The 24,307-nt window shown below is 40.1% G+C and overlaps 1 protein-coding gene across 7 annotated transcripts in view; it reads left to right on the top strand.

Annotated features, from left to right (window-relative positions):
• LOC148661758 (A-type potassium channel modulatory protein KCNIP2-like) overlaps positions 1–24,307 on the top strand; it is a 245,925-nt gene that overhangs the window by 195,400 nt on the left and 26,218 nt on the right. The window contains exon 1 of one of the 7 annotated variants that reach the window (XM_088635959.1): positions 21,649–21,789. The exons of the other annotated variants lie outside the window; for them this stretch is intronic. Within the exon in view, the coding sequence (XP_088492085.1) occupies positions 21,669–21,789 (121 nt within the window). The 5' untranslated portion in view covers positions 21,649–21,668. Of the gene's footprint in view, positions 1–21,648; positions 21,790–24,307 lie in introns of those variants that run through there. 7 annotated transcript variants of the gene reach the window in all.

Genomic DNA, 24,307 nt, shown 5'->3' with positions numbered 1-24,307 from the left:
CATCTCCTACTCTGCCTGTCAGATATTAATAATCTCCAACTGCAATTCCTGTGATGAGCCCTCGTAGTCAAATGACAGAGGCATGTCACCGGCTCCAGTGAACTTCTACAATCTTCTCACAATCAGAGAATCAACATGAAAATTCTGCATGCATGTCATTCATTCTCAGTGTGTCTGAGCAATGTCAGGAAATTGACTTATCATCTGTTTCAAGAACAGAACAAACTTAGCCTTGAAAGCTTTCTTGTCAAAATGCAGTTTGTGCATATCCTTCCTTTGCAGCTTCACAAAGGAAGGAAATGAACAAGCTTAATTAACTTTTTCATGTGTGCCTAAATGTCCACATGTAAAGTGTCTCAAAGGCAGTCTCTCAGTTTGGGGAAATCAGCTTTTCCCATCAACTCCCAGAATTATACCAGAAGAGAAGATGGTTACTTATTTCATTTTAGAAGGGATGTGTATAATCACACATTGCAACACAAATAAGTCCACAAAAGGAAAACTTAATAAAACACAAATAACAACATTATTTTAGCATTTGTTCAACGATGACGCTGTGTACCACAGCACGCCAGGCTATTGATTTTATTATTCTCTTCCCCCTCCTCACGTGAACAGAATATATCGCAAAAGTGTCACACTTTAGTGTGAGACACCATCTGGGTTTTCAGTCTAGTCCTGTAGAGCAGTGATGTACTGTATGTCCCAGCTGCTGGGCCTTATTTATTTACACATCTCTTGAATACATAATTGTGCGTGAACTACTTAAGAGCAGATACTCCTCCCAGTCGCCTCATCACCATATGGAAAGCTGCGATAACACACAGTTCTCTGAAGTCTGTGGCAACAGAGCCCCAAGGAAGAGGGAAGAATATGTTTTTTAAATCATGCCAAAACCATGCTTCCTGTGTACTGTAAATGGAGAAATTGAAGCTAACCTTAACTTTCCATTGTTTCTAATTCAGTAGACTTTCCATGGTCTTGGAGTGTTTTCACCTCTTCTCTCTTCCAGAAAGATACTCCTGTACAGTACACATTCTTAGAGAGTCCATCCTGAATCAATCTGGGTATTCATTGAGCACGCACTTTCATTCATAGAGAAAATATCAATCTTTTTTAGCATTTTTACTGTGTTTTATTCTAGTTCTAGGTACAAAAAAGTATATTTGTACCAAACTGGAAGTTTACAAGAGAGAATGAAAGAGGACAAAAGAGAGCTGAATTTTATTTTAAGTGAGAGAAAGCTTCTCACGCTGTAACAGTTTGTGCACTAGTGCAATTTAATCCGGCCACACTTACAATACTTCCATAAGAACAATTTCTGAGACAGAATACAAACAAGTGGTAATTTAAAGGTATACAGTACCAATCTCCAGCCATCCTTTTAAAATAGATTTATTTGTCTGCAATGAAACTCACCATCAAAAGACATTGTGCCTAAAACCTGAAAGTAAACATCCTCTGTCACAACCTTATAGAACCTTACACTCAGATCTTTCATAAAGATTGTCTAGTCCTTATCTGTTCTTATTAGAAAATGTATACCTAGATTATTTCATAATATAACATTATACACCATCTCAAGGGGCATTTAAAAGCCGATGTGAAGCACAATTAATGCTCTGGAAGATCACATGTTGTATGTGCTTAACACATCTTTAACGAGCATAATGGATAATTATTTACAGTAAAACAAATTAAATCTAACACACATCTAAGGTAGGTAGGTCCCTTTTCACACCATAAAGGCCCATAGGAATTGGGGGGCAAGGGCCAGAATTTTTTCTTTGACCATCCAACACTGGAAGCAGAGGTGATGTGGTCAGCATCACACTCTAGCCAGCATATTGCCCCTGGAAGGATTAACCCTAGTACTCATTTGGAAAGCAGGCTGAGTAGACCTGGGAGTCATCTGGAAAGAATTAGAGGAAGCTACATCACTTGCCCCTACCTGGGATTGAACCCAGGCCCTTTCAGTCAGGAGCTGGGTGCCCTTGCCATCTGAGCTACCACACCTCCATATATATCTCTGATAAAACAGAAAATTAGTTCCAAACTCTAAATACCTCAGAGAAGATGAAGCCCACACCTCTAACATAACCCTCAACGCCAGACCCAAATATAAATGTACAAAGGCAAATCAAAATATTACTCAAAATCAAAAGGGTAGTTTTTCAGCAGCAGTGTTATACACAGCAAATTAAAATGGACCCCCTTCCAATGAATTCAGCTCATGGATTTAATTTCCATATTACTGTCAAATCATCTGGTATGCAAAGCATTCCAAAAATACATTCCAATTGTAATGTTATCTGTGAGGGAAAAACACTAAAACAATGAGTTCAGTTAGACACTGATTTTCTGCAGTTTAGAGAAAAAACTCAGTTTAATTTACTATCTTGAACAGCCTGGATTGGTTATTGTGGAATATGTTCAACATGGTTGAACTAAGCTCCACTTTTAATATTGAAAAAATACTGTAATTCAGTTCTTGGGTTAAGCTTTTCCTGTTCTGTGTTGTGAAAATTGATTAATCTGTGAAGAACAGCAAAGAAGCTGTCATGCTGAGGTGATGCCTCCAGTTATTTGGCTGTCTGAAAGATGAACTGTCCACCAGTATAGCAAAGAAGTTTTAAGTTGAAGGTACAATACCTGCACTTCTTGTATAAATCCTGTGTTCCCTCAAAACTTAATTGCCTAGTGGTGGTCAACAAGGGAAACCGATTTCATTAAAAGCTTATTGAAGCTTATGGAGCTAATCTCTTACTTTAATTAGTAAATCCCTGTACATTCTATGGCAAGAGGTAAGATATACAGTACTTCAGATCAGTGACTGAATTCAGCCTGGCTTAGCATGATTTTGGTGCCATGCCACATTTCTTGCAGGACTGACACTTTCTTTGTGATCAGAAGATAGAGCAGCTGCAATCTTCTCCTACAAAGTGCTGAAAGTGAGAATGGATAATATCCAGAGAGTCCTGGACAAATTTATCTTTAGCAAAGAGATTGGCATTCAGAGATCCCAAAACACCATTTTAAAATTTAAAACAATGCATGCTAAATGTAGATATAATGAAAGTTCAACTCTTTTTTAGCTATAAGATAGCTGTGGGTTTCAGCTCTTCTATTCCACCTTTGCAAAAGTGTCTTAATGTGATTACAAACGTTTGCATGTTTTATAATCAAACCATATACTATAAGTCTGTACCAGAACACTACATTTGTCATTTACTGTGCTTTAAATACACAAACATTAATATTTACTGCAAAAAATAACTTCCACAAACTCATCTTGCAAATCAACCTCCCAAAAAAGATCAATGAATTTAATGGTTAGCATTTACTGTAGATATATTGTCCTATAATTTAAGAAAAAGTTTTCTGTTTTTATTATTTCCTCTTCTGACAAGTTACTGTGGGTGGCACAGTGGTACAGCAATCAGCATTGCTGCCTTAACAGTGCTGGAGCCCTGGGATCAATTCCAGACCTAGCGTGCTGTCTGCGTGGTGTTTGCATGTTCTCCCCATGTTTGCGTGAGTTTCCTTTGGGTGCTTCGGTTTCCTCACACAGTTCAAAGACATACTCATATGTTAATTGGCTTCTGGGAAAATTTGCCCTGGTGTGAGTCCTGCAATGGACTGGTGTCCCATTCAGGCTGTATCCTGCCTTGTTCATATTGCTTTCCATCTTAGTCCCAGGTTTCTGTGACCCTGTATTGGATGAAGCAGTTAGAAAATTGATGGATGGATGGATAGATAGTTTACAGTGACTTATAGTTCTTCTTATTTTTTATTTATGTAGTTTTGTACCCCAAAGTAGTTCAATAGTTCTGGACCTTAAGCTAGGAATCTACTGTAATTCTGAGTTTTTTCTGACAAGATGGATCTGATCTAATGGTGGATAGTACTGTATGTCCTGCTACATTTTGTATTTTGTATTCTTGAGCATTAATTGGTAAAAAGGGAAAGCTGTGAACCATTCACTTCAAGACACAGCACACTGTCTGATAATGTATAAAACTTGTACCCTTCTGTTATGAAACTAAAGAAATCTGATTGCTCATATCAGTAACTTGCCTCATTCCTTTTAGTATTGTACAAATCATTCTGGAACTGTTCTGCATTAAAGGAGAATAACATAAACACCTCGCAAAAGATAATATTTTGACATTTATTCTATGGTTGAACATATAATGTCCGACAGATATTTTTAAAAGAAGGATTCCAAATTAGGGTGATGTAAGAGCATGCAGATGTTATGAATTAGGTGTAACAACAGCTTATCATTGTACAGCGATTTGGTTGGTTGAGGCATCTGTAAGTCCATCCATTTATCCATTTTCTATTTTCTTTATCAAGTACAGGGTCATGGGGAACTGGAGCCTGTGCTGGAAAGTGAATGGTGGAAGACAGGATAGACCCTGGACAGGTCTCCAGTGCATTGCAATGCACTGAGACACAAACACACACACACCAGGGCCAGTTTTCCCAGATGCCATTTTTTATTGTGATTGTGAGACTGGGGAAGGAAACCAGAGCATGTACAGGACCATATAAAGGTTATTACAGAGACTGGGGCAAATGTGTGCCTGCAAGTGAAGTCTACACATTTGTACATGGGAGTAGCACAGTGGCCTGCTGCAGCTCACATTCATTTTGCAGCCTCTTTAAATATGGTTGAAGATTGAGGCAAAACTGAAGAGGAAACATCACACACAGAGAGAACGAATAGGAGATAACATCTGTTGTGAGACTTCCGGGTACTACAGCACATTGGTACAATCAGATATCTGTTATTGCCAGGTACAATAAGTCTTCATGGTAGTTGGTTAAGATCTGTTTCTCGGCTGTGGTGGATAACAGGTTGGGTCCAGAGGTATAAGAAAGGACCCGGAGAGGAGTAGCAGTGGTTAGTTCTTTAGGTTAGTACTAAAGGTAATAAGCCCTTGTCTTTCCCCCTGGTTAGTATGAAGGTGTACTCTAGCTCCCAGGTTGCAGCCATGTTGGTGACCACTAGGTTGTGCAAAATTTTTCCATCAGCCCCTGAGTTTGGTCTGGTAAAGTAGTAGCAGACTGAGCTGTTGCTGTTTCAGGGCACAGGTAAATCTATGGCTTGATTTCCTTGCCAAATGAGATAAGCTGTGTTGGTTTACTCTGCTGCTAGTAGTGGCTAAAGAAGTTTAGGATTAAATTAAGGGTTAAATCACTTTTAGAAGTCTTAGTACTTCCTGTACATAAATCACCCTAAGACAGTCGTTCAGTTTTCTAAAACATGTGAAGTTCTGTTGTGAAAGTAATACAGTAAACATGTAAGAGGGAGAAAAAGACATTCTAAAAAAGTCAGCAGGATTGCTGTTTTGCCTTCCCACCAGTGGAGATGTTAAATATGGAACCAAGCCCTTCAGCCATAAGACTTCAAATAAATTTTTATGATGAAACAGATTGAGGCTATTGGTCTTTCTCTGGACAGTAATTTAATGATACTTCTGAGAAAGCGAATTGCTGTGTCAGGCTAGAGCTTGCACCTTGCTTACAGAATCCCTGCAGTAATAGCCCATGGGTTTGGTAGCTGGAGTGTTTTAATTACACTGGACTCAGATCACTCACTATTGCAGCTGTAAGTTGCATTGAAGCGAATTTAGTAAAAATACACAGTATACTATAAAGCAATTGAATCAAAAATTCATTTAAGGAAGGTATAATGCACAGTGTAAACCTGATGCATGTGCTTTGTTGAAGAATCAGGCTTCCCTTGAAATGTGTTTGCTTTTATTTAAAATCTTAAGCACTGATGTTTTGTAGTTTAGTACCTGTTTTACAGGCAGGTCCTATTTATACTTACTGATGTCCCTCAGTGCCCATGGGTCTGGGATAGTCTTCTGCAATAGTGACTCTTTCAAAAGAATAATGGCTTCTGGTTTGACATGGCTATTTTCTCCTACCATCTCCAAACATCCCCTGTTCTGCTCTTCCAAGTGCACTCAATTCTTGGAACTGTCACGATCGTCATTCCTCCTCTTAAGGGCGCTGCGACCCTTTCGTAATTTAGTTGATTACTTGCACCTGCCCCCTGTTCTGTCTCCTTATTTAAGCCTGGCGCTCTTGCTATTCCTGGCTCAGCATTGGAAGATGGACACCACAAGGCTGGCCTATTCCCCGGGCTCGCAGGCAGCCCAAGGGCAGGCCTTATTCCCTGGCGTTCTGACCATCTGAATCCGGGGCTCGGAGCGCCTGGCCTCGTCACTCTCTTTTAACTCCTTGTTCCTGTTCCGGATCCTGTTCCGGATTTTAACCCTGTCTGTCTCGGATGGATCCCCTGGTTCCTGGACTCTGGACTGCGCCCCGGTTTCCCCCTTTGGACTGTCTGGATTGTTCGTGTTTCCCACGGCCCCGAGGACCGGATCACCGCCATCACCGCCCCCTGTCTGTCAACCAGTCCTAATCCTGCTGTACCTTTTCCTGATGTCCTTCTCCACTTACTTTGGGATTATACCATCTGCATAGGGTCCTGAACTACGCTTCCTTACAGGAACATTAAATCATGACACTTTGATTTGCTTTAGAATTTCCCTTGTATGTACAGGTCAGGTGCTATTTCTAGAGTCAGAGTCTTGATCATCAGAATGTACAGTGGACTAGGATATTCAGTATCTTGGATGTAAGCTGAATATGGTTGCTAACTTCACTTCTTTTGTGGAATTACAATACACCGTATACTGACCTGTTGTTCATCTTCTATGGATTTTAGTGACGGATTATTTTAATCATAATCAGTTAACGTTAATGGGCTTAACATTCTGTACGGAAATAATTTGGCCACTTAAAGTCTGCTGCTAGTATTATTAACAATGAATCCTAATGTCAAGAGCAGTAGGTATTTTAACTGTATCCCGATATTCAGGAAATTAAACAAAAGAGCAAAATCTGATTAAAACGATGTGCTGTGAAAGGGTGGAAGCCAGCGGTCGTGAGACTGATTGTACGAATGTTCGAAAGAAAGCAAAACTGTTGGCTTTGATTTCATTTAGTTCCTTAGGGCCCAAAGCCATCCCTCAAAAGCCTTGTTTAGATGTGGAATTTAAGTCCCAATTACTCTCACATTTTGGAATAGTTTACTATAATTCACTTTGCAATGGCAATGAGGAGGAGGAATGGAAACTATAGAGCATAATGAGGTTCTGTGCAGTTCAGCTTCCAAAGTAGTACAGCCAGTAGGAAGCCTAGTTCTACATTTTGTTTTTTTTAAGTTTATGTGAAATATTACTGTAGTGAGTGTCAAATACAAGCCAAGTAGGCTAGGAAGCAGTAAAGAATTGTAAGTACTGGGTAAAATCTGAATTTCCAGTATAAAAAAATGAATATTCAATAACAGAGAGTTTGAACTAGCACTGCCCTGAGAAGAGCAACTGATTGGGGAGCTTTTCTCATACTGAGATCCAGACAGGCCGCAGTGTGGTTGTGGATTGGTACAGTATAGGTTTTCAGAGGAGCAGGCTTGTAGTTGCTGGAATTTGAGCATTTTCTTTTCTTAATTCACCTTTGAAATTTATGAACCCACCCTCCCGGCTCTGACTTGTCACAGCTCTGGTTTCTTTTCTCTCCTTCTCCAAGGCTCTGATTTGTGGAGCCTTTGCTCTAAAGTACAACTCCCTATTTTCTCTGTTTCTTCAAGAAGGGCCCTCTCTTATTTATAGCCTTATTTACCAGGTAAAAGGGTTACTCTCTGGTCCCTCTTACTGAAGAACCTAGTACTTTTAATAGGTTCTTCGTGTATTTAAATGTATCTACATGTATTTAAATCTCATAACAGATCTATTTTAGGCACAGCTGTCTACCTACACAGAAAGACACTTCATTATGATCCTGTATTCTGTCTAATCACTGGATCATACTACAGTACTTCTCATTGGGAATCCCCTTTCCTCACAGTAGGATAAATGTTTATACAGTAAATCCCTTAAAGAAATTACAAAATTGACTCTGCGGGGTCTACAAAGGTGAAACAACATTCCTCTTTGAACCTCCCCAAGCAGATAGTACAGAGGTGACCAACATTGTTTCTGAAGGACACAAATGGCTGTTGTCATGTCAGTTCTCTGATAGCCTGTAGTGCCAGTGTTGTTTAACAGAAGAATTAATCACATGGCCTTTTGTAGGGGTCATGGCAGATTGATTCAGCTAAATCTATTTACCCTCCGCAAGAGTATGGCTGAGGAGAGGATAAAGTATTAAAGAAAGAAATAAAGGCGGACATGGCAGTTCCTTCATACTGTACTTAGGGTCTGAGTACACACATAGAGAATAAATTACTACTCTGAGGCATGTGCTTCAGGGTGGCTCAAAAACTAAAACATTAGTTCCAATGGAGAAAACAGTGAAGTCTAATCATCTCCAGTTTGATTCAGGTCTACATTACTCACAGGCTGCATCTGGGCTACTTGAGTCAGCATAGATGTCCTGAGCTGACATGCATGTGATCTTGCATCTATGTACAGTAAATGACAATTCCTCTTCCATCATTCCTACTAAGATGTAGGCATGTGTTTGCTGGTACAAGGTCATCAAAGTAATGCAGGTTAGCAGACAATTTCTGATTCAAAACTTGAATGCAAACAGGGATGCAAAATATTAAATAATTAGTGATCACATCCATCTTTCCATTTTCATTTTGCCTTTCCAGGTGAAGTGTGATTTGATTAAAAAATGACTTCACTGAGGAGATGTTTATTTTTAACTCATATTCTTAGGATATTGTAAGACCTAGGGTCACTGAAAGTCTTGCCATTTCTCAGAACCCACCAAATAAAAAAACTAAATCCAATTTCTTATCTTGTTTTGCCTCGATCATTCTTCAATTCTGTGTTGATTTGGTGAACGGTCCATTTAATGGAAATGCATCTGTTTTTATAGCTGCATCATCTTCATCTAGGAGATGCTAACAGTCAGGTAGGAACTTACTTTTCACATTTATGAATCGTTTAAAATTAAAACACCATCATTTGATAGTTTGCAAAAGTGCTTGAAGACAACAGAAAGGAACTGATGGTACTTTGGGGAGAGTGGGTGGGGGTGGGGGTGGGGGGGAAACCTTTAAAGAAATTGTAACACTATCTATTCAGATCACTTAAATACCACAAGCCAGCTGTCGTAACCTCTTCGTGTTCCAGACAGCTGCATTTTTTTTGCCCTTTTTTTGGTCTTTGATTGTACCAGAATACTGTCAGTCCTCAGTGTGCATGACAGGGAAGTAAACGAGAGAGACGGCGGGCTGGCGGATGCTTGTGTGCGACCGGAGAGATTAACAGGATTAGAGAAGTGTTGCGAGTGATGCAAATTTAATTTGCAAGGCGCATCTTATTAATGATGCGTCTGCAGTAAGACAGTGGGTCAGCCTTGGGAATACAGAAGAGGAGAGCACATCCAGCAAGGAGGCAGCCCTGCTTCCAGACACAGCGCTGGGTCGGTGTGTGACCATGTCTGCACGTGTGGTTGCTTGCTCCTGTGACATGGGCATGTCTGCGAGCGTGCCTGTTCTCTGGGGAAAGAGTCGGACAACATCAAATTCACAAAAGGAATTTTAATCTCCAATCGTGGTGTGACTATGGCAGGAATTAAAACGATTATTGATGAGATAGGTGTTTCAGAGCTGACCCTGTGCCCACATTACTGAAGCTCTGGGGAAGATGGAGAAGAGAAAAGGAGAGAGACTAAAGTCTGGAGGGAAACAGTGAAGTATTGAAAAAGTCAATAACTGTGTGAAACTCGTAACTGTCTGATATTTACAAATCCTGCTTTTCAAATAACTTTTGCCTTTTTTTCCCATTGCTTTTGTAGTTCTTTATTTAACTCCAGTAAAGACATTTTTAGCTGCAGATCTGAATCACACATTCAATTTGTATTATAGCTGTAGAAAGGATTCAAATATCTGTACGCATGATTTAAAAAATAAATGTGAATATTTCAGAATTTCTCTTACATTAGTGACAGCATACCGTAATTTCAAATCTTCTGACAGAGATAACCCAAGAAGCACATACTACATTTATACAATTTATACAGTACTGTATGTTACTTTTACGTAAAATCCATCCATCCACTTTCAAGCAACTGGCAGAAAGTGGGGTACAACCTGGCCAGGATACCAGTCCATCACGGGACACACCCACATATTTACACCAAATTTCTCGGAAGCCAATTAACTTACAGTACCAGTATGTATCTGGACTGTGGGAGGAAACCCACAGGAACAAGGGGAGAACATAAACACTCAGTGCAAAGAGACCCCAGAATTGAATCCCCAGCACTGAGAAGCAGGAATGCTAACCACCAAAATGCCCCCCTTGAATAAACCTATTAGTAAAATATGGAAAGTGTGGGGTTAGGCTTTTGAAAATGAATGAAATCTCTATTCGACCCTTGTTTTGGATAAGCAGAGTGTGAGTGAACTTTATCTGGAGAATGCTTCATGCTTCTGAGTGTGTTGCCATGGCACTGAGAGCAGCCAGGCTGGCCTGGTGAAGCCAGGCCTGCCTCTGACCTGGAGGTTGTAATGATGTTTGTATGGTGTTGGAGCCCCAGAGGGGGGGAGAGAGAGGGATGGAGAGGGAACTTCCCAGTGCTGCTCATGGTACTGGGTAAATAATTAATGGGCTGCTGCAGACTAGTTGTCTGCTCAAGGCCACAGGGCTGCGCTCTGATCATCTCCCATTACAACCCAGAGCACTTCTCAGGAAGAGTTCCCAGGAGTCTCCCCGTGCTGCAACGTCTGAGCTCCTGCTTTAAGAAGACAGTCCAGGCTTCTGTATAAGCCGTAACAAAACAGGAATGTTCCATATACTTGTTTGATTACACTTACCTTCAAACAAAAATCACAATATTTGATTTAAACCAATCTAACAATCAGCAATTTGTGGCCTACCTATCACATTACTGTGTATAAAATATAAAATTCTGAAAGATGACCTCATGTCATCAATTGCAATGTTTTGAACATTTAATATTCTGGACAGGGACAAGAAATGCTGTGTACAGTATCTTTAAAAGAAATGTCAGAGATTTGTATTGTAAATTAGGAATAAAGTCTGTTTACCGTAAAACAGAAAGAATATATTTTAACAGAAGGGCTCACTCACTTTTTCTGTCTTTCCCTGCTGCACTAATGGGGCACAGCAGTGATGCTGTAAACATTACTGTTGTTCTACTGTTCTCGCTTGCTAAAAACTTAATTAAACCTATATGAGCTCGAAAGATGGCCCCTTCATGCTGAGGGTATGGGCTTTCACAGCATGCTCTGGGAATATGGGATGACACTCTTGAGCAGAGCCGCAGAATTATCGTGAATACAGTCAGACCAATCAATAATTCAGTCACTGGGCAGCAGTAGGGTTGCTGGCTTAACCACTCACCTCCTGGAACAGCTAAAATAATCAGAGAATCTGTATTTATCACATGATAGCAGATCAATTTTATTTTGCTTGTCAAGGACATGAATATTGAAAAAGGCCTGTGTATGGATTTTTCAGTTATGGGCCGTCATACAGTATGCTGCATGTGGAAATTTTACAAGTATTTAAAATACATGGAGCACAACACAGAGATAGTTCTGGTCATGAAGCAATGGGCAGATTAGTTCACAATCTATTTTCTTTCGCACTTTTAAATGTGTACCATTGCACTTTTGAACCCAGAGAAAGCTGAGTGAAAGAGACAGCAGTGGTTCTTTCTGTGAAGTAAATGTCGTAAATTCACTACCTGTCATATTAAAATGAGCAGCCCCAAACACAGAGTGGATTTGTTCAGTTCCATGTTTATTAGCCTGGAATATAAACCAGCTCATGGACATCATCTTCAGGGTCTGTATTATTCAGAACATATGATGCACGGGGCTAAGATTCTTTATCACTTGTACTGTAAGAAAATAAGACAAATTACATTGTAAATCAGGTGAAGTCATTTGGCCCATCTAGTTTGTTTGATTGATAGTAGGTGATTGAATAGGGTATTGTGTCTAGCTAATTCTTGAAGGACACTGAAGGACAGTGCTATGTTTGTGTCTTCTCCAGTTTGTGCTTAGGTGTCATACAGTAGCTGCATTTTCCACCAACGTCACCCATTTTAGCATGACGGGGTATCCTATTTAAAAGTAAAAATCTTGTTCGTAAGGTCTACATCTCTGTCTTGGTGCCTTAACAAAGTAGTATTGTCTTAACCAATGCAGAATGATAACTTCATTTAAAATTTGGCAAAGTGTGATACAAGTTTATGAAGTGTATTAAATGTAACTCTGCTGACTTCCTAGAGAACATTTGCTTTTCTGCTTGTGCTGGGGTGTCTGCAGTGAGGTGGCCTGGTTGTTGCATAAAACGGCAGTTTTATTAGTAAGTTGTATTAGGTTTATTAGAACGGCAGTATGTTTCAGCATTCTGGGTTCATTCTTGGTATCTGTCTATGTGGAGTTCACATACAGTATAATACCGTGTCCATGTGGGGTTTCTATGGGTGCTCTGGCTCCCTTCTACAGTACCTCCTGAACAATTCCTAGCTACTGTAGATCTCACAGGCTAGTCTAAATTGATAGGCTGACCTCCTGTCCAGTGAAAGAGCAGCTTCATAGAGGAGCAGGCTCCCTTTCTCCACCAGAATGAGTAGCTAGCCGATAGCGAACGGATGAGCCGTAACCCAGTTTCTGCAGAGCCCCCCTGTCAGTGGGTTTTCATTATACAGTAACTGGGGTCGCAGCTATTGAATTTTAACCTTCAATTGAATGTACAGTTGGCTTGGCTAGACCTCTTTTATTGGTTTTCAGATCCAAAAACTGGTTTTCGAGCATCCATCTATTTTCTAACTGCTTTATCCAATTTGGGGTTGTGGGGGAGCTGAAGCCTATCCCAAAAAGCAACAGGAACAAGGCAGGATACTCCCTCGACGGCACACCAGTAAAGCACAGGGTAGACAGACAGATACATACACTCACACCAGGGCCATTTTTCCCAGACGTCAATTAACCTTCAGGACCTACAGTATGTCTTTGGATTGTGGGAGGAAACTGGAACAACTGACTTTCAATTTTTTTAAAAAAATTAAATGATAGTTAATTTGAAATCTATGTTTAAAAACTAACAAAGTAATTAGAAGTAAATTATCATTAGAAATCCATGCTTAAGCAAGCCATGGAGAGTGCAGCTGGACATTAACTCAGAGATCTACAGATTCAGCTACTTAGAGTACAAAACAAATTCTATAGATAAAAAAAAATATGCTTATAATTGTGGCTTTGCTGTCCTGAATTTTACCTGCCTCCATATTCTTCATGCTGGGTTTATGGGAGCTAAAACCAAAGTTTGCCAGCTTATCCTGGGGAAGTGGTAAAAGTGGAGCTAGCTTGTAACACAGAGGGGCATTCCATTCCATACTACTGCACGCAGAGATGGGTTTTACAAACGAGCAGACTTAATAGATACAGATTCATACTGTGGATGCATGGGCAGCTAGACATGGAGGGATGGGTGGTATTGATGAGGGATGGGTGAAGGATGGCCTGCCGGCTGGTGGATAATGAACTTGTCTGGCAGCCTATTTCTTCGGACCCTGATGGTCGGCCCTTCTGTGCTTAGGGGAGCAGTGGCTGTCAGCTGGAATGCAGAAGCTATAAATAAAGATCAATTCATCCATGTCTCCGATCGTGGGAAACCAGGTGTTGGAAGGGAACAGAATTAATAATGTGAAGGTTTTTGTAATGCCTGAAAAAAAACCCACGATGGACTTTTTTCTTGTCTCTGTGGCTCAGTCTTAAGGCTTTTGGTGTCTGTGGTCTCCCACTGTAGCTTCCTGTATAAGATTTTGGAATATAGAATTCCAGTCGGGATGCAGAAGCTGATATTCTTGCGACTTTCAGGAATTAGCTAAGTGTAAACCCAGAATTAATTAATTACTACAGTAACTACAAAATCGGCAGGGTGGTTGTTTGATGCTTCTTTTGAAACGTCTCAGGTAAAATATTCATTTTCATATTCATTTCACTGGGGACCTTCATTGACTCACAGCTAAGTTTTGTTTTGTACATTGAATTTAAAATTCAGTTTTTGGCAAATTTTTGCCATACCCGGCTTTTATAAAAAGACATGAAAAGTACAATTGATTATTAGAATTAGACACACTTCTTCCCAAAAGCCAAGGTAGTAAATCAAGAAGCAGTATCTTATCTTGTAGGTCACAACTTAGGGAGCCATGGGATTGAATTGTGAGATACCCTACTCACGGGACTCTCCGAAAACTGATCTTTTTACTAACGTTGAGGCTCTCCCTGGCACTCTGAGGCCATGATGCAGAGAAAAAGTCTAGTCAATACATACAATAAAATAACAGTAATTTTTTTTAAATTATTTAAAGAAAATCCTCCTGTAAAAGATGAGACATACGTAGATCTCTTAGTCCAGAGATTCTGAGTCTTAGCCTTCCCTAGTGCAGGAACAGTGGATCAAAACATCAGATGCATGAATTGATGATAAGCACAACCTAACGTTAAACACTACCATTCCTCAACTGAAATTACTTTCAGTATTATTGTTGAAAATACTGAGGCAAACATGTGTCTTCCTCTCAATAATCAATTGTTTAAATCTCTGATAGTTGATCACTCTGTGCCGGCTAGGTTCTGAGTTTATTTATGGTGTGTTTATTTTTATGTAAGCCTGAAGCTTTGCATTGCTGGTACTTGCAAAGTGCAGTATGTGCTTCACATAACAAAATGTGATAGGTTTGAATTTTTTTAAATGTATTTTTTAGAAGTTATTCTCAGTAAATTATTCAATGTCCTGTTGTTCTCTCTTATTCCTCTTGCAAAAAGTTTTTGTCTTTTTGGCAAGTGTTGAATGTTGCTGTACATTTCATGACACAGAGAAAAATAAAGGCAGATGGGTTTAAAGTCTATACCTGTGAAAATAATAGGTAAAGGCCAAATCTGGAGATACTGTCGTGTAGCTGAACTCCAGCAAGTGTCAGGGTCCTGTCCTGAAATCTGTTTTGAATTCATATCCATGTCAGAACACAGAATACTGTTCGCATCAACAAACTGCTGTAAGTGCAACTATTCCTGAATATATAAATAATGACAAGAAAAATCTTATACAGAAATGGATACTTCACTGAGCACAACAAGCAGGCTTTTCAAGTTCAAGTTCAAGTTCACGTTTGTTGTCATTGTACTCATATACAGTACAGGTATATGATATAACGAAATGTTATTTAGCTAGCTCTCAGACGATAAGTAGTACAAAAAACAACAATACAATTGTATAAGAAAAGAAAGACAGAGACAACAGGCAGTGTGCAAAACAACAACAGGCAGTGTGCAAAACAACAACAGGTAACAGGAAATGTGCAAAACAACATCAGATGTGCAAAATCATACATCAACAGAATGAAATAAAGGACAGAAAATTATGGGGAGTGAGCTTCTTGACATGTGAGGTAGAGATAGATTTCAATGTGATTTTTGTGATCTGTCATCAAGCGCCACATTCATTTTTTCCTAACAGATTATTTTTTTTAAAGGGTTCAAAAAAGATACAGTAGATGAAAGCTACAAAGAAGCCCAGCAAGCTGTGTAGGAAAGCCAAACTCCTGAAACAAGTGTTTTACAGCTTGCTTGCCTTTGTGGTGTGTGTGGCCACTTTCTTGGTCCCACAGTGACCTCTGTGGGATAACACTGGCATGGAAGTTTTTCCTTTTGAGAGTTAATGCCAGACTAAACAGCCAATCAAGCACCAACTGAATCAGTTTATCTTTAGATAATGTGTCGTTTTCAAACTGAAAGCTTCAGAACAGCGCATCGGTAGATTAAGGAAGACTGGAAATAGTAGTCCCTTGAGAACTCACCAGCTGTCAAGATTATCCTTACTGAAGAGGGAGGCTCGAGTAGCCTGCCCACATCTTGACTGTGTGCTTTACAGCAGATTTGTTTTGCTTGTCTAGACTGCCCTCTTCTGCCTGTTGCCAACACTGCAATTCAGAAATAGTGTCAGAACACAGAGTTTGCTAAGTTTATATGATTGTTTTTTCCCTTTATTTACAGAATACGCAGCACATACTGTAACAAGGATGTGGCTCATTAATGAAAATAAGAATTATCAAGTCACAAAAAGCCGTAATATAATATTTACAATTAAAACACTGAAAGAAGTCAGGAATTTGCTAAGCAGTGTGGAAGTTTGAAGTTTTGTCTCAATAAATAGAGAGCCTAATTTGTGCACAAAGGCAATGTCTGGATTAGACTGGGGTGAAAAATGCTCAGGCTTAATTATGTGAGTTTAGTCTGACTGGTCCTGTGATTGAGGTATATATACTGTAGTAAAAATACTGTATTATAGAAAAATGATCAATGCTAATAAAGCTAACAACTGCAAAGAAATAACTTTCCTAATGCACAGGTTGTTGATATTTAAAATGTTTTTAGGTATCTGATGAATTGGAGACGCTAATACTGAAAATAAGGTATAACTCCACATATGTGTGTAAGATAATGTTATTAAATATGGCACCTGGTTTTGCTCTATATACTGTACGATGGCCTGCAGTTCCTAAAATTGGAAAGTCAAATACATGTATCAAACAGTTGAGACGTTGGAACACTCGATCCTGTTACTGTGTATAAGCACAGCTCTTAACCAGAAATATCAGAGATGTGACCTTGATCACTGATACCCAATTCTAGTCTAGGAGAACCAGAAAACAACTTTTTTAATTCAACCAGACTTTGTGTTTTTACTATGTATTTTAAATGATTTACGATGTGATTTAAACAAGCAGTATAAACCTTTGCTGTTACAGTATCCGTTACTGTATACTCTTTCCCCAAGACTGGAGTTTGACAACACTATTTGCAAGGTAAAAATAAACACACAAGATGATATATTAGTATGGAGAACAATTCTCTGGTGAAGAATTCTATTTATGAACTGTTTTTATTATTCTTCAGACTGCACAAAGCTTTCTGTACTGAAGCCACTGTAGCAGAGCACAGGTAGACTCCAGCTTTGTCCAGGGCAGCTGGGAAATATCTTCCCATCTCTGAAATCTCTAGTAAGCCAGATTCTCTCCTGCTGGAGGACATTCCTGGTGCCCAGCTGGGCCTATGTCAGCCTCTCTGGCCAGCACATGCCAACCAAGAGTAAGCAAAGTGCTATGGCCAGAGTTGTGCAGCTCGGCAGTGCTTTGGAAGCCACGTGACTCCCTCCACTTTAGTTCAGACACAGAATGCAGCTGGATTGGACCAAATAGTGAAGGAACTGAAGCCACTTGACCAAGTGATTAAATAACATTAGAGAGGTGCTTAACAAAATATAGAGGACCTTGAAACAACTCTAATTACAGTAAAGGAGAAATATTTCTACTTGAGGAGAAACACATTTGCTGCTATCTCGATCAATACTGAGAATGGGTGGAGCTGTTCAGTGTTGTTCAGTATTGACCTCATTCCAATCTGAACTGTAGGAGATTCTGTTAGAAGAGTGGGCTCATATTGGGCTACAAGCTGACTTTGTCGCTCATACAGCCTAATGTATCATTCAATAGGAGTAGTAGAGAGATTCGAATAAAGGAGTTTATTGTCAAATGTACACACACATGGGAATTCTTATTTACACTGATCTCTTGGGACGTACTGTACACACATAACAGACCACACCACACAATGTAGACAGTGTATTGCAAACATAATAAATAATAACAACAGAATCCATAAATACATAGTAGTATGGGAAAAAAGAAGAATATGGTAGAGTGTGCAAAAAGTGTATAGTGCCCATGTGTATTGGGTCTGAGGCATTGCAGTTAGCGGTTGAGGATGCGTACTGCAGTAGGATGGAAGCTGGTCTTAAGCCTAGTGGTCCTTGCTCTAATAGTGCGGTGCCACTTGCCAGAGCGCAGAGGGGAGAACAGTTTGTGGCTGGGGGGGTTGGGATCTTGAATGATGTATAGAGCTTTATTGCAACAGAAGATGGTGTGAATCTCAGCAATTGAAGTATCTTAATATTTTGACTAGCAAGTGTAAAGTGAAAGCGCAGCTATTCTAATAAGCATTTGGACACCTCTTGCACCATTACATTTTGCAGACATGTATTTACAGGAGACCCCCAGGGCTGAGAAGGCCTGTTATAGCAGCAATTAAGGAAAAGTGGGGCATGGAGCAAAACGGTCTAGTTCACCTCTAAACTAGTATTCTGGGTGCTCAGTCAAAATGAAAACATTTTCAAATAATCTGTACAGAAGAGCTACTATCCCCTAACCTCCTCCATGTAATATTACTCAATGTAACCAATCCTGAGGCAACCTAAAGGATTTAAGAAAAAAACAATGAAACTTAAAAAGTTTCCACTTACAGAAGCATAACACTAATCATCTAGCTGCTCAGCGTCATTGCCATTGGGATTCAGTGGCTCTAAGGACAGGGTGAAACATACATACTGTAGTAATCAGGTATGACAAACCGTGATTTTACTCATACAGAAAGAAACAAATATTCACCTTTTATTTGCACAAATTGCTCACAAATACAACTACAAGAACTGAAAAAAGAGGTACAGTCACTCTGTATTTTTATAAGATACTGTAGGAAGTTCTGAAGCAGTATGGGTTTTGCTGTTCTTGCAATCTTAATTCTTTAGATTAAAGCCTTATTTGGCTTTACCATGCTTATACTGAACTGCTGATACTGAAACTCACAACTACGTGGATTTTAAAGTACTTTAGACTCAACAATGTTGTGTACCATAGAGTGCCATTTGGCAGCTAATCTATTAAGTCCTGGGTGGCTGAAACAAATGCTTTCTCCCGGAACGGGAGCTGATGTTCCTGGGAGAATACAGATGAAAGCAGCCCGGGGAGCTGAAACAAGCCTGCCCAGCTGCTAGTGAAAGTCGGAGGGAGGTGCCTAGAGATTCAGCTGCAGCTTGGGCACAGCACCAGCAGATCTACCCTATAAACACAAGTGTTAACCTATGCACACTGGTTCAGAAAGTGAAGGTGAAGGTGTGCGGATTCCCCTGCTCCGCACTGACTCCACAGGGCATTCACCATTGAAATCCTCTCATGACATAGAGACAGGCTAAAACTACACTAGCAACACTAACAGGTGAGTTAGTGATTGAGCGTGTCGTTTCAGTTTGTTTCTTCCTTTCAATGATTCTGAAAGCTGTTAATTCCAGTTGAGATCAATTGTTGTTTTTTTCCACACAATGAGCTTCTTTAATGATGACAATACACAAAGCTGGAGACTTATTTTTCAAGACGTAAGTCTTCTCAGCTTTCTATCCATCTATCAATTTTCTAACTGCTTCTTCCAGTTCTGTTTCGTGGGGGAGCTGGAGGCAATGGACACAAGGCAGGGTACACCCTGGATGGGACACCAGTCCATCAAAGACATGCACACAATCACAGCTAGGGCCAGTTTTCCCAAAAGCCAGTTATCCTGCTGGTACTGTATGTTTTTAAACTTGTGGGAAGAAACTGGCGTATCCAGAGGAAACCCACACAAACATCGCAGATAGCCCCAGAGCAGTGCTATCCACTCGATCACTGTACTGCCTTTGTCAGCTTTCTGTTCAGCTAAAATTGGATTACATTGACTATACGGCCTATCACATGCAGACCATGTGATAAATTGAGTGAATCATTTTCAGGTTAGAATACTGTAGATGCCTCTGCTCCTTAAAGAATCTCAGGTTGTTCACTGTCCCCCTTGATTACATATAACTGGTTCTCTCTCGTCGTCTGCATCTCTGTTGACATGCCCTTGGTTAAGTATTGGGCTAAATTCATCCATCCTTTGTATCAGCTCTCCTTCTAAATGATATTGTAGTTTCTCTTGTCCCTGTGAGCTATTACGGATGTTTTAAAACATAACCTGATAGTTCAAATGATGTAGTCTATAACCATTATCATCCATCTCTAACAGATGATTACAGTATATCTGAATGTACATCAATAGAGACACCACGTGTTCTAGTGATCTAATGAAAGAAAAAAAATGACTTTTGCATTTTCAGGAGGAAAGCCTTTTTGCTTTTATGGAGCCATTATTTTGTCAAGTGGCAGGTGATTTTGTCAAATGGAAAAATGAATGATTAAAATTAATGTCAGAGGAAAACTCACTTTCTAACCATTACATGCAGTAGGTTTAGAGAATTGGCTATGTACGTAATTTGAAGTAGATGGTAAATTATTTTTACAATGTAATTTGTTTAGGTTTATTTCTGTATTGTATGAAACCTTGTGGAAGGACACGGGTCAAATTAAAAATAGTGACTTCTATGATTATTGACCTCTTCTTTTTTTAAAAAAAATCATAAATTGAACATCTTCACCAATAGGAAATAACATATAGTTTATATACTGTACATTCATCTAAAGTATGCGTGGCTGTGTACAATTTTTGGTGCTTGTTTAAAGCTGTTTTATATTTAATGCTTTGCTCTCCATGTACAATAGTGTACAGGTACATTGCTGGGAATCCTTATTGTCCCTTTATAAATTAATTTTTAACGAGGACCTTCTCCTTTCTTTCATCAAGCCCATAGTTTCCTGTGCAGGGCTGCGGGATTGTCTCGGCCATGGAATTCTTGGTCATTAAGCTGAAATTCAGCGCTCACCCAGCCAGGAAACTGACAGCCCCCTGGTCAGTCCTCACATATGCTTCCCGACCCCCCATTTCCTCCCTGACAACAGTGTCAAGGCTGCTCTGACAATTTCCACTGGGCCAAGCAGCATGTGAGCCCAATTCATGGGCACTGATTTTTCTTGACGTGTGTAAACTGATGTAAGTGTGATTAAATATTCCAGAGGATGTAGGTCTCACTCTAGGCAGGTAGTTCCGATAGACCTTGTTGGAAGCCGCCTGGATGTTTATCAGAGTGGCTCAGCTTCCCCAGACTGATGTGGTGCACAGGGAACAGACAGTTTGCACAGTGGTCTACGGAGAGGACGTGTCACATCTGTCAGCACCACTGCAGCTGCACGCCTTTCTCATGGCCTCTCTCTCTCCCTCTCCTGGCGCCCCAATGTTTCCAGAAAATGCACTGAAAGTGACCCAATTAAAAAGAGAGAAATAAGGGAAAGGAGGGGGTGGGGGGGAAGGGGAATAAAAATAAATCGGAAATTGAGCAAAAGAGAGAGAGAACAAAGTGACCACTTTTCAATGAGAAGGTTTTCCATCGTGAAGTGAAAGGGGGAACCACGGAAGAGGGCTCTCGTTAACTTGGGATTAACGGACAATCGATGCCAGCAGACTCTCCATTTCAAGAGGGGCCTTGCCTTGTCCAGGGGGAGGGTCATTTTAAGATCATCTGCCTCTGGGGTCAACGCACCTGTCAAGCGGTTCCCATTCATCTGGAATATGTCATTTATTCAAGGCTGTGCCGTTTAAAGAGAGAGGGAGCAGAGAGAAGAGGCCAGAGCCGCTGGAGGAGAATTCTCCTGAATGATCGGCCACGGGAACTCTAGCGTGTCTGGAGCAGTGGGGAAGGACAGCAGGGCATGGCCCTGGGGCGTGAGTGAGTGAGAACTGAGAACTCGCAGGGTAGATAGCCCCCCCCCCAGCAGTCCCAGGCAGTTTCTGTTTTGGAGGGGCAGGTGCCTGATCTACAGATTTATTGCCACCCCCCCCCCATTAAAAGATGCATTTCTTCCGGGAAGAGTGGGAGATGGAAGGTTTGCAAACAGTGGGAATCCTATTGGTCGTCTGCAGCTCGTTAAAACTGCTGCACTTCTTGGGTTTGATTGACTTCTCAAGCAGAGGTAAGGAAAACGAAGTACTTGCTGAACTCATATAAGTATTCCCCCAGACTGGGGCACATACAGTATGGTCCTGGTTGGCCTGGTTATTGTGATTGGATCAGATCAGGTTCTGTTACAAGCCAGGTTTATACATTTCTTGTTTTACTATATACACTGCAGGGCTCTGTCATACTGTATATTCACTGATTGCACAGTAAATATTTGACCTTGCATTTTGCCATGAGCTCAATTAAAGCAAAGATAAAGGGGATCCTTATTACTTGTGCTTTCTCACTAAAGGAAATCTGAAAGCTTTTTGTGTTTTCCCTTTGGTGTACCATAGGCATTGCAGCTGTCGTCTATGGAAACTGTTTTTCAATGCCCAAGTCAGAGCACAGAGTGTAGATAAAAAAAAGAAATACATTGGAAACGTTTTTTGTAAAAATACTGCATTTTTTAATAAAACAAACAAGGGGTCAGGTTGAAAGGGAACAGCCTTGCTCTTTCCTCTAAGATGTGATTTGAAGTTTCTGTGATGTGTGAGAAAGTCTGGTCTTGAAGGAGCAGTGTAAAGAGAAGGTTGTGACATTGCGATAGGGAGTTTTGTGATATAACCTCCTTGTGAAGTCAGTGCATACAGAGTAGCAGGCTGGGGTGGAAAGGCATGCAGGAGACTACTTGAAACCTGGTTCAGCAGTCCTTGGTGTGTATGACAGTGTGTGGAACAGGTGTTGAAAACAAAAATAGAGAGTTTTGAGTGTTTCTCTGCAGCCTGCATGTGGTGTGTGTGAGCTAGAGGAGTGAACCAGGCAGATAAATATTGATTTTGTTGTGTGTGGATATTGATGTGTTGAAAAGGGGAAAGCAATGTGTAGATGTATACATTGTGAGTTTTAGTTATTTCTGAAATTTCCCTGGAAAAACACTCAGTCTATTTATTTAGTCTTTATGAACTGTACCCCCGTTGAACTACGGTATTATACTGTATATCAGACTGTTGTGCGTGCATTTTTACAAGTGCAGAAAAGTGGTTTCTTGGTGGCACATAAAGGTTAAGCTGAGTATTCTCTCGACTCTACATCTTCTGTTTATAAAACAAAACAACCCTTGTTGTTAGCTGAAAGAAAGGCTGAGCAATTTTATTCAGGGCAGAAATTAAGAGGTTAAAAAACATTAAAACCCATGGTGTTATTCTCAGATCTGGCCATCTGCTCTTCACTTTTAGTATGTCTGGGGAACTGAGGTTTGCTCACAGCCCCTCCCTCATCCCCTCTTCCAGTGTACTGCACAGGACTGGCAGCTGCCAACATCTGGACTCTAGCCCCAGAAAGGAACCCTGGTTTAGGTGCCAGGCCTCTGTGACAAGCCAGCAGCAGAGAGGAAGCCTGTTAACAGCAGTGCTACTCTGGCAAACTGGGAGGAGAGGAAAAAATAGGAGATTCCACTATGGTGAAAAATCAGTAAATATTAGAAATTATGTCCTGTCATTTGCCAAACCGTTTTGTACTATACGGTGTTGCGGGAAGCCGGAGCCTACCCGGCAAGCAACGAGCGCAAGGCAGGGTACACCCTGGATGGGGCGCCAGTCCATCGCAGGGCAAGTGCAAGCCAATCATACATGGGGACAATTTGGAGGCCACGGTAAAGGCCGAGGGGGGAAATTTGGCCCGGACACCGGGATAACGACCTACTCTTGTCGAGAATGCAATATTAGTACTATACAGTATATTAGAAAAAAGTAGTAAATACAGTATTAGTCTTGAAGTAGTACAAGTTAGAGCTGAAGTGCTGAAAAGATAGTTGTGCTTTATTTTTAGGTAATTTTTGCAAATATTGTAACCCTTGAAGTTACAATATGTACAAAACTCACACTACTTTCCATGTAGTTTAAATTAAGATTACAAATGATGTGCATTTTACAAATTATAAAATAGTTAACTAATATTAGTGTGCACTTGCAGGGGCCAATCGGCTCCTTGTGTCAAAGTAATTTGTGAACCTGAGCCAAATTAAGTTTGCCAAAGTAAAGGGAGTGAATACAGTACTTCTGCAATCAGAATATTTTAGTTGAACAGAATGCTCTTGTTGCTTTGAATGTTTTGTTTAAATTGAACTTCTTTATTTAGTTTTTTATACAGATTTTTATTTTGGGTTCATCACAATATTAGACATTTTTGGCACGGCTTCATTAAAAACACTTTCATACCAAATCAATGCTTCTTAGTCTGCCCAAGCTACACCCAAAATTGGCTCTCCCAAAATTAGTAACAGAAAATAAAAGAAACCAGAGTCTCAAAGAAACAGAATCATTGCTAAATATAAGCTAAACATGAACTTAGTGCACCATGTGAGCAGATTTTGTTCTGATGCAACCTCAGTGTAAGGTAAGACTTAAGAACTCAAGACTTGTAACTAGAAAATTGTTTGTTTTACTGTACATCACAGAAAATATTATGCTTTTGTACTCTTGATCATTGTATGTCACTGAAATCACTTCAGTAAAATAGACATTTGTACTGTATACGTGAATAAAAGTTTT

The sequence above is a fragment of the Lepisosteus platostomus genome, chromosome 6, assembly GCF_059453375.1.
Source record: "Lepisosteus platostomus isolate fLepPlt1 chromosome 6, fLepPlt1.hap1, whole genome shotgun sequence".
NCBI lineage: Eukaryota > Metazoa > Chordata > Actinopteri > Semionotiformes > Lepisosteidae > Lepisosteus > Lepisosteus platostomus.
This window is presented reverse-complemented; position numbering and strand designations above follow the sequence as displayed.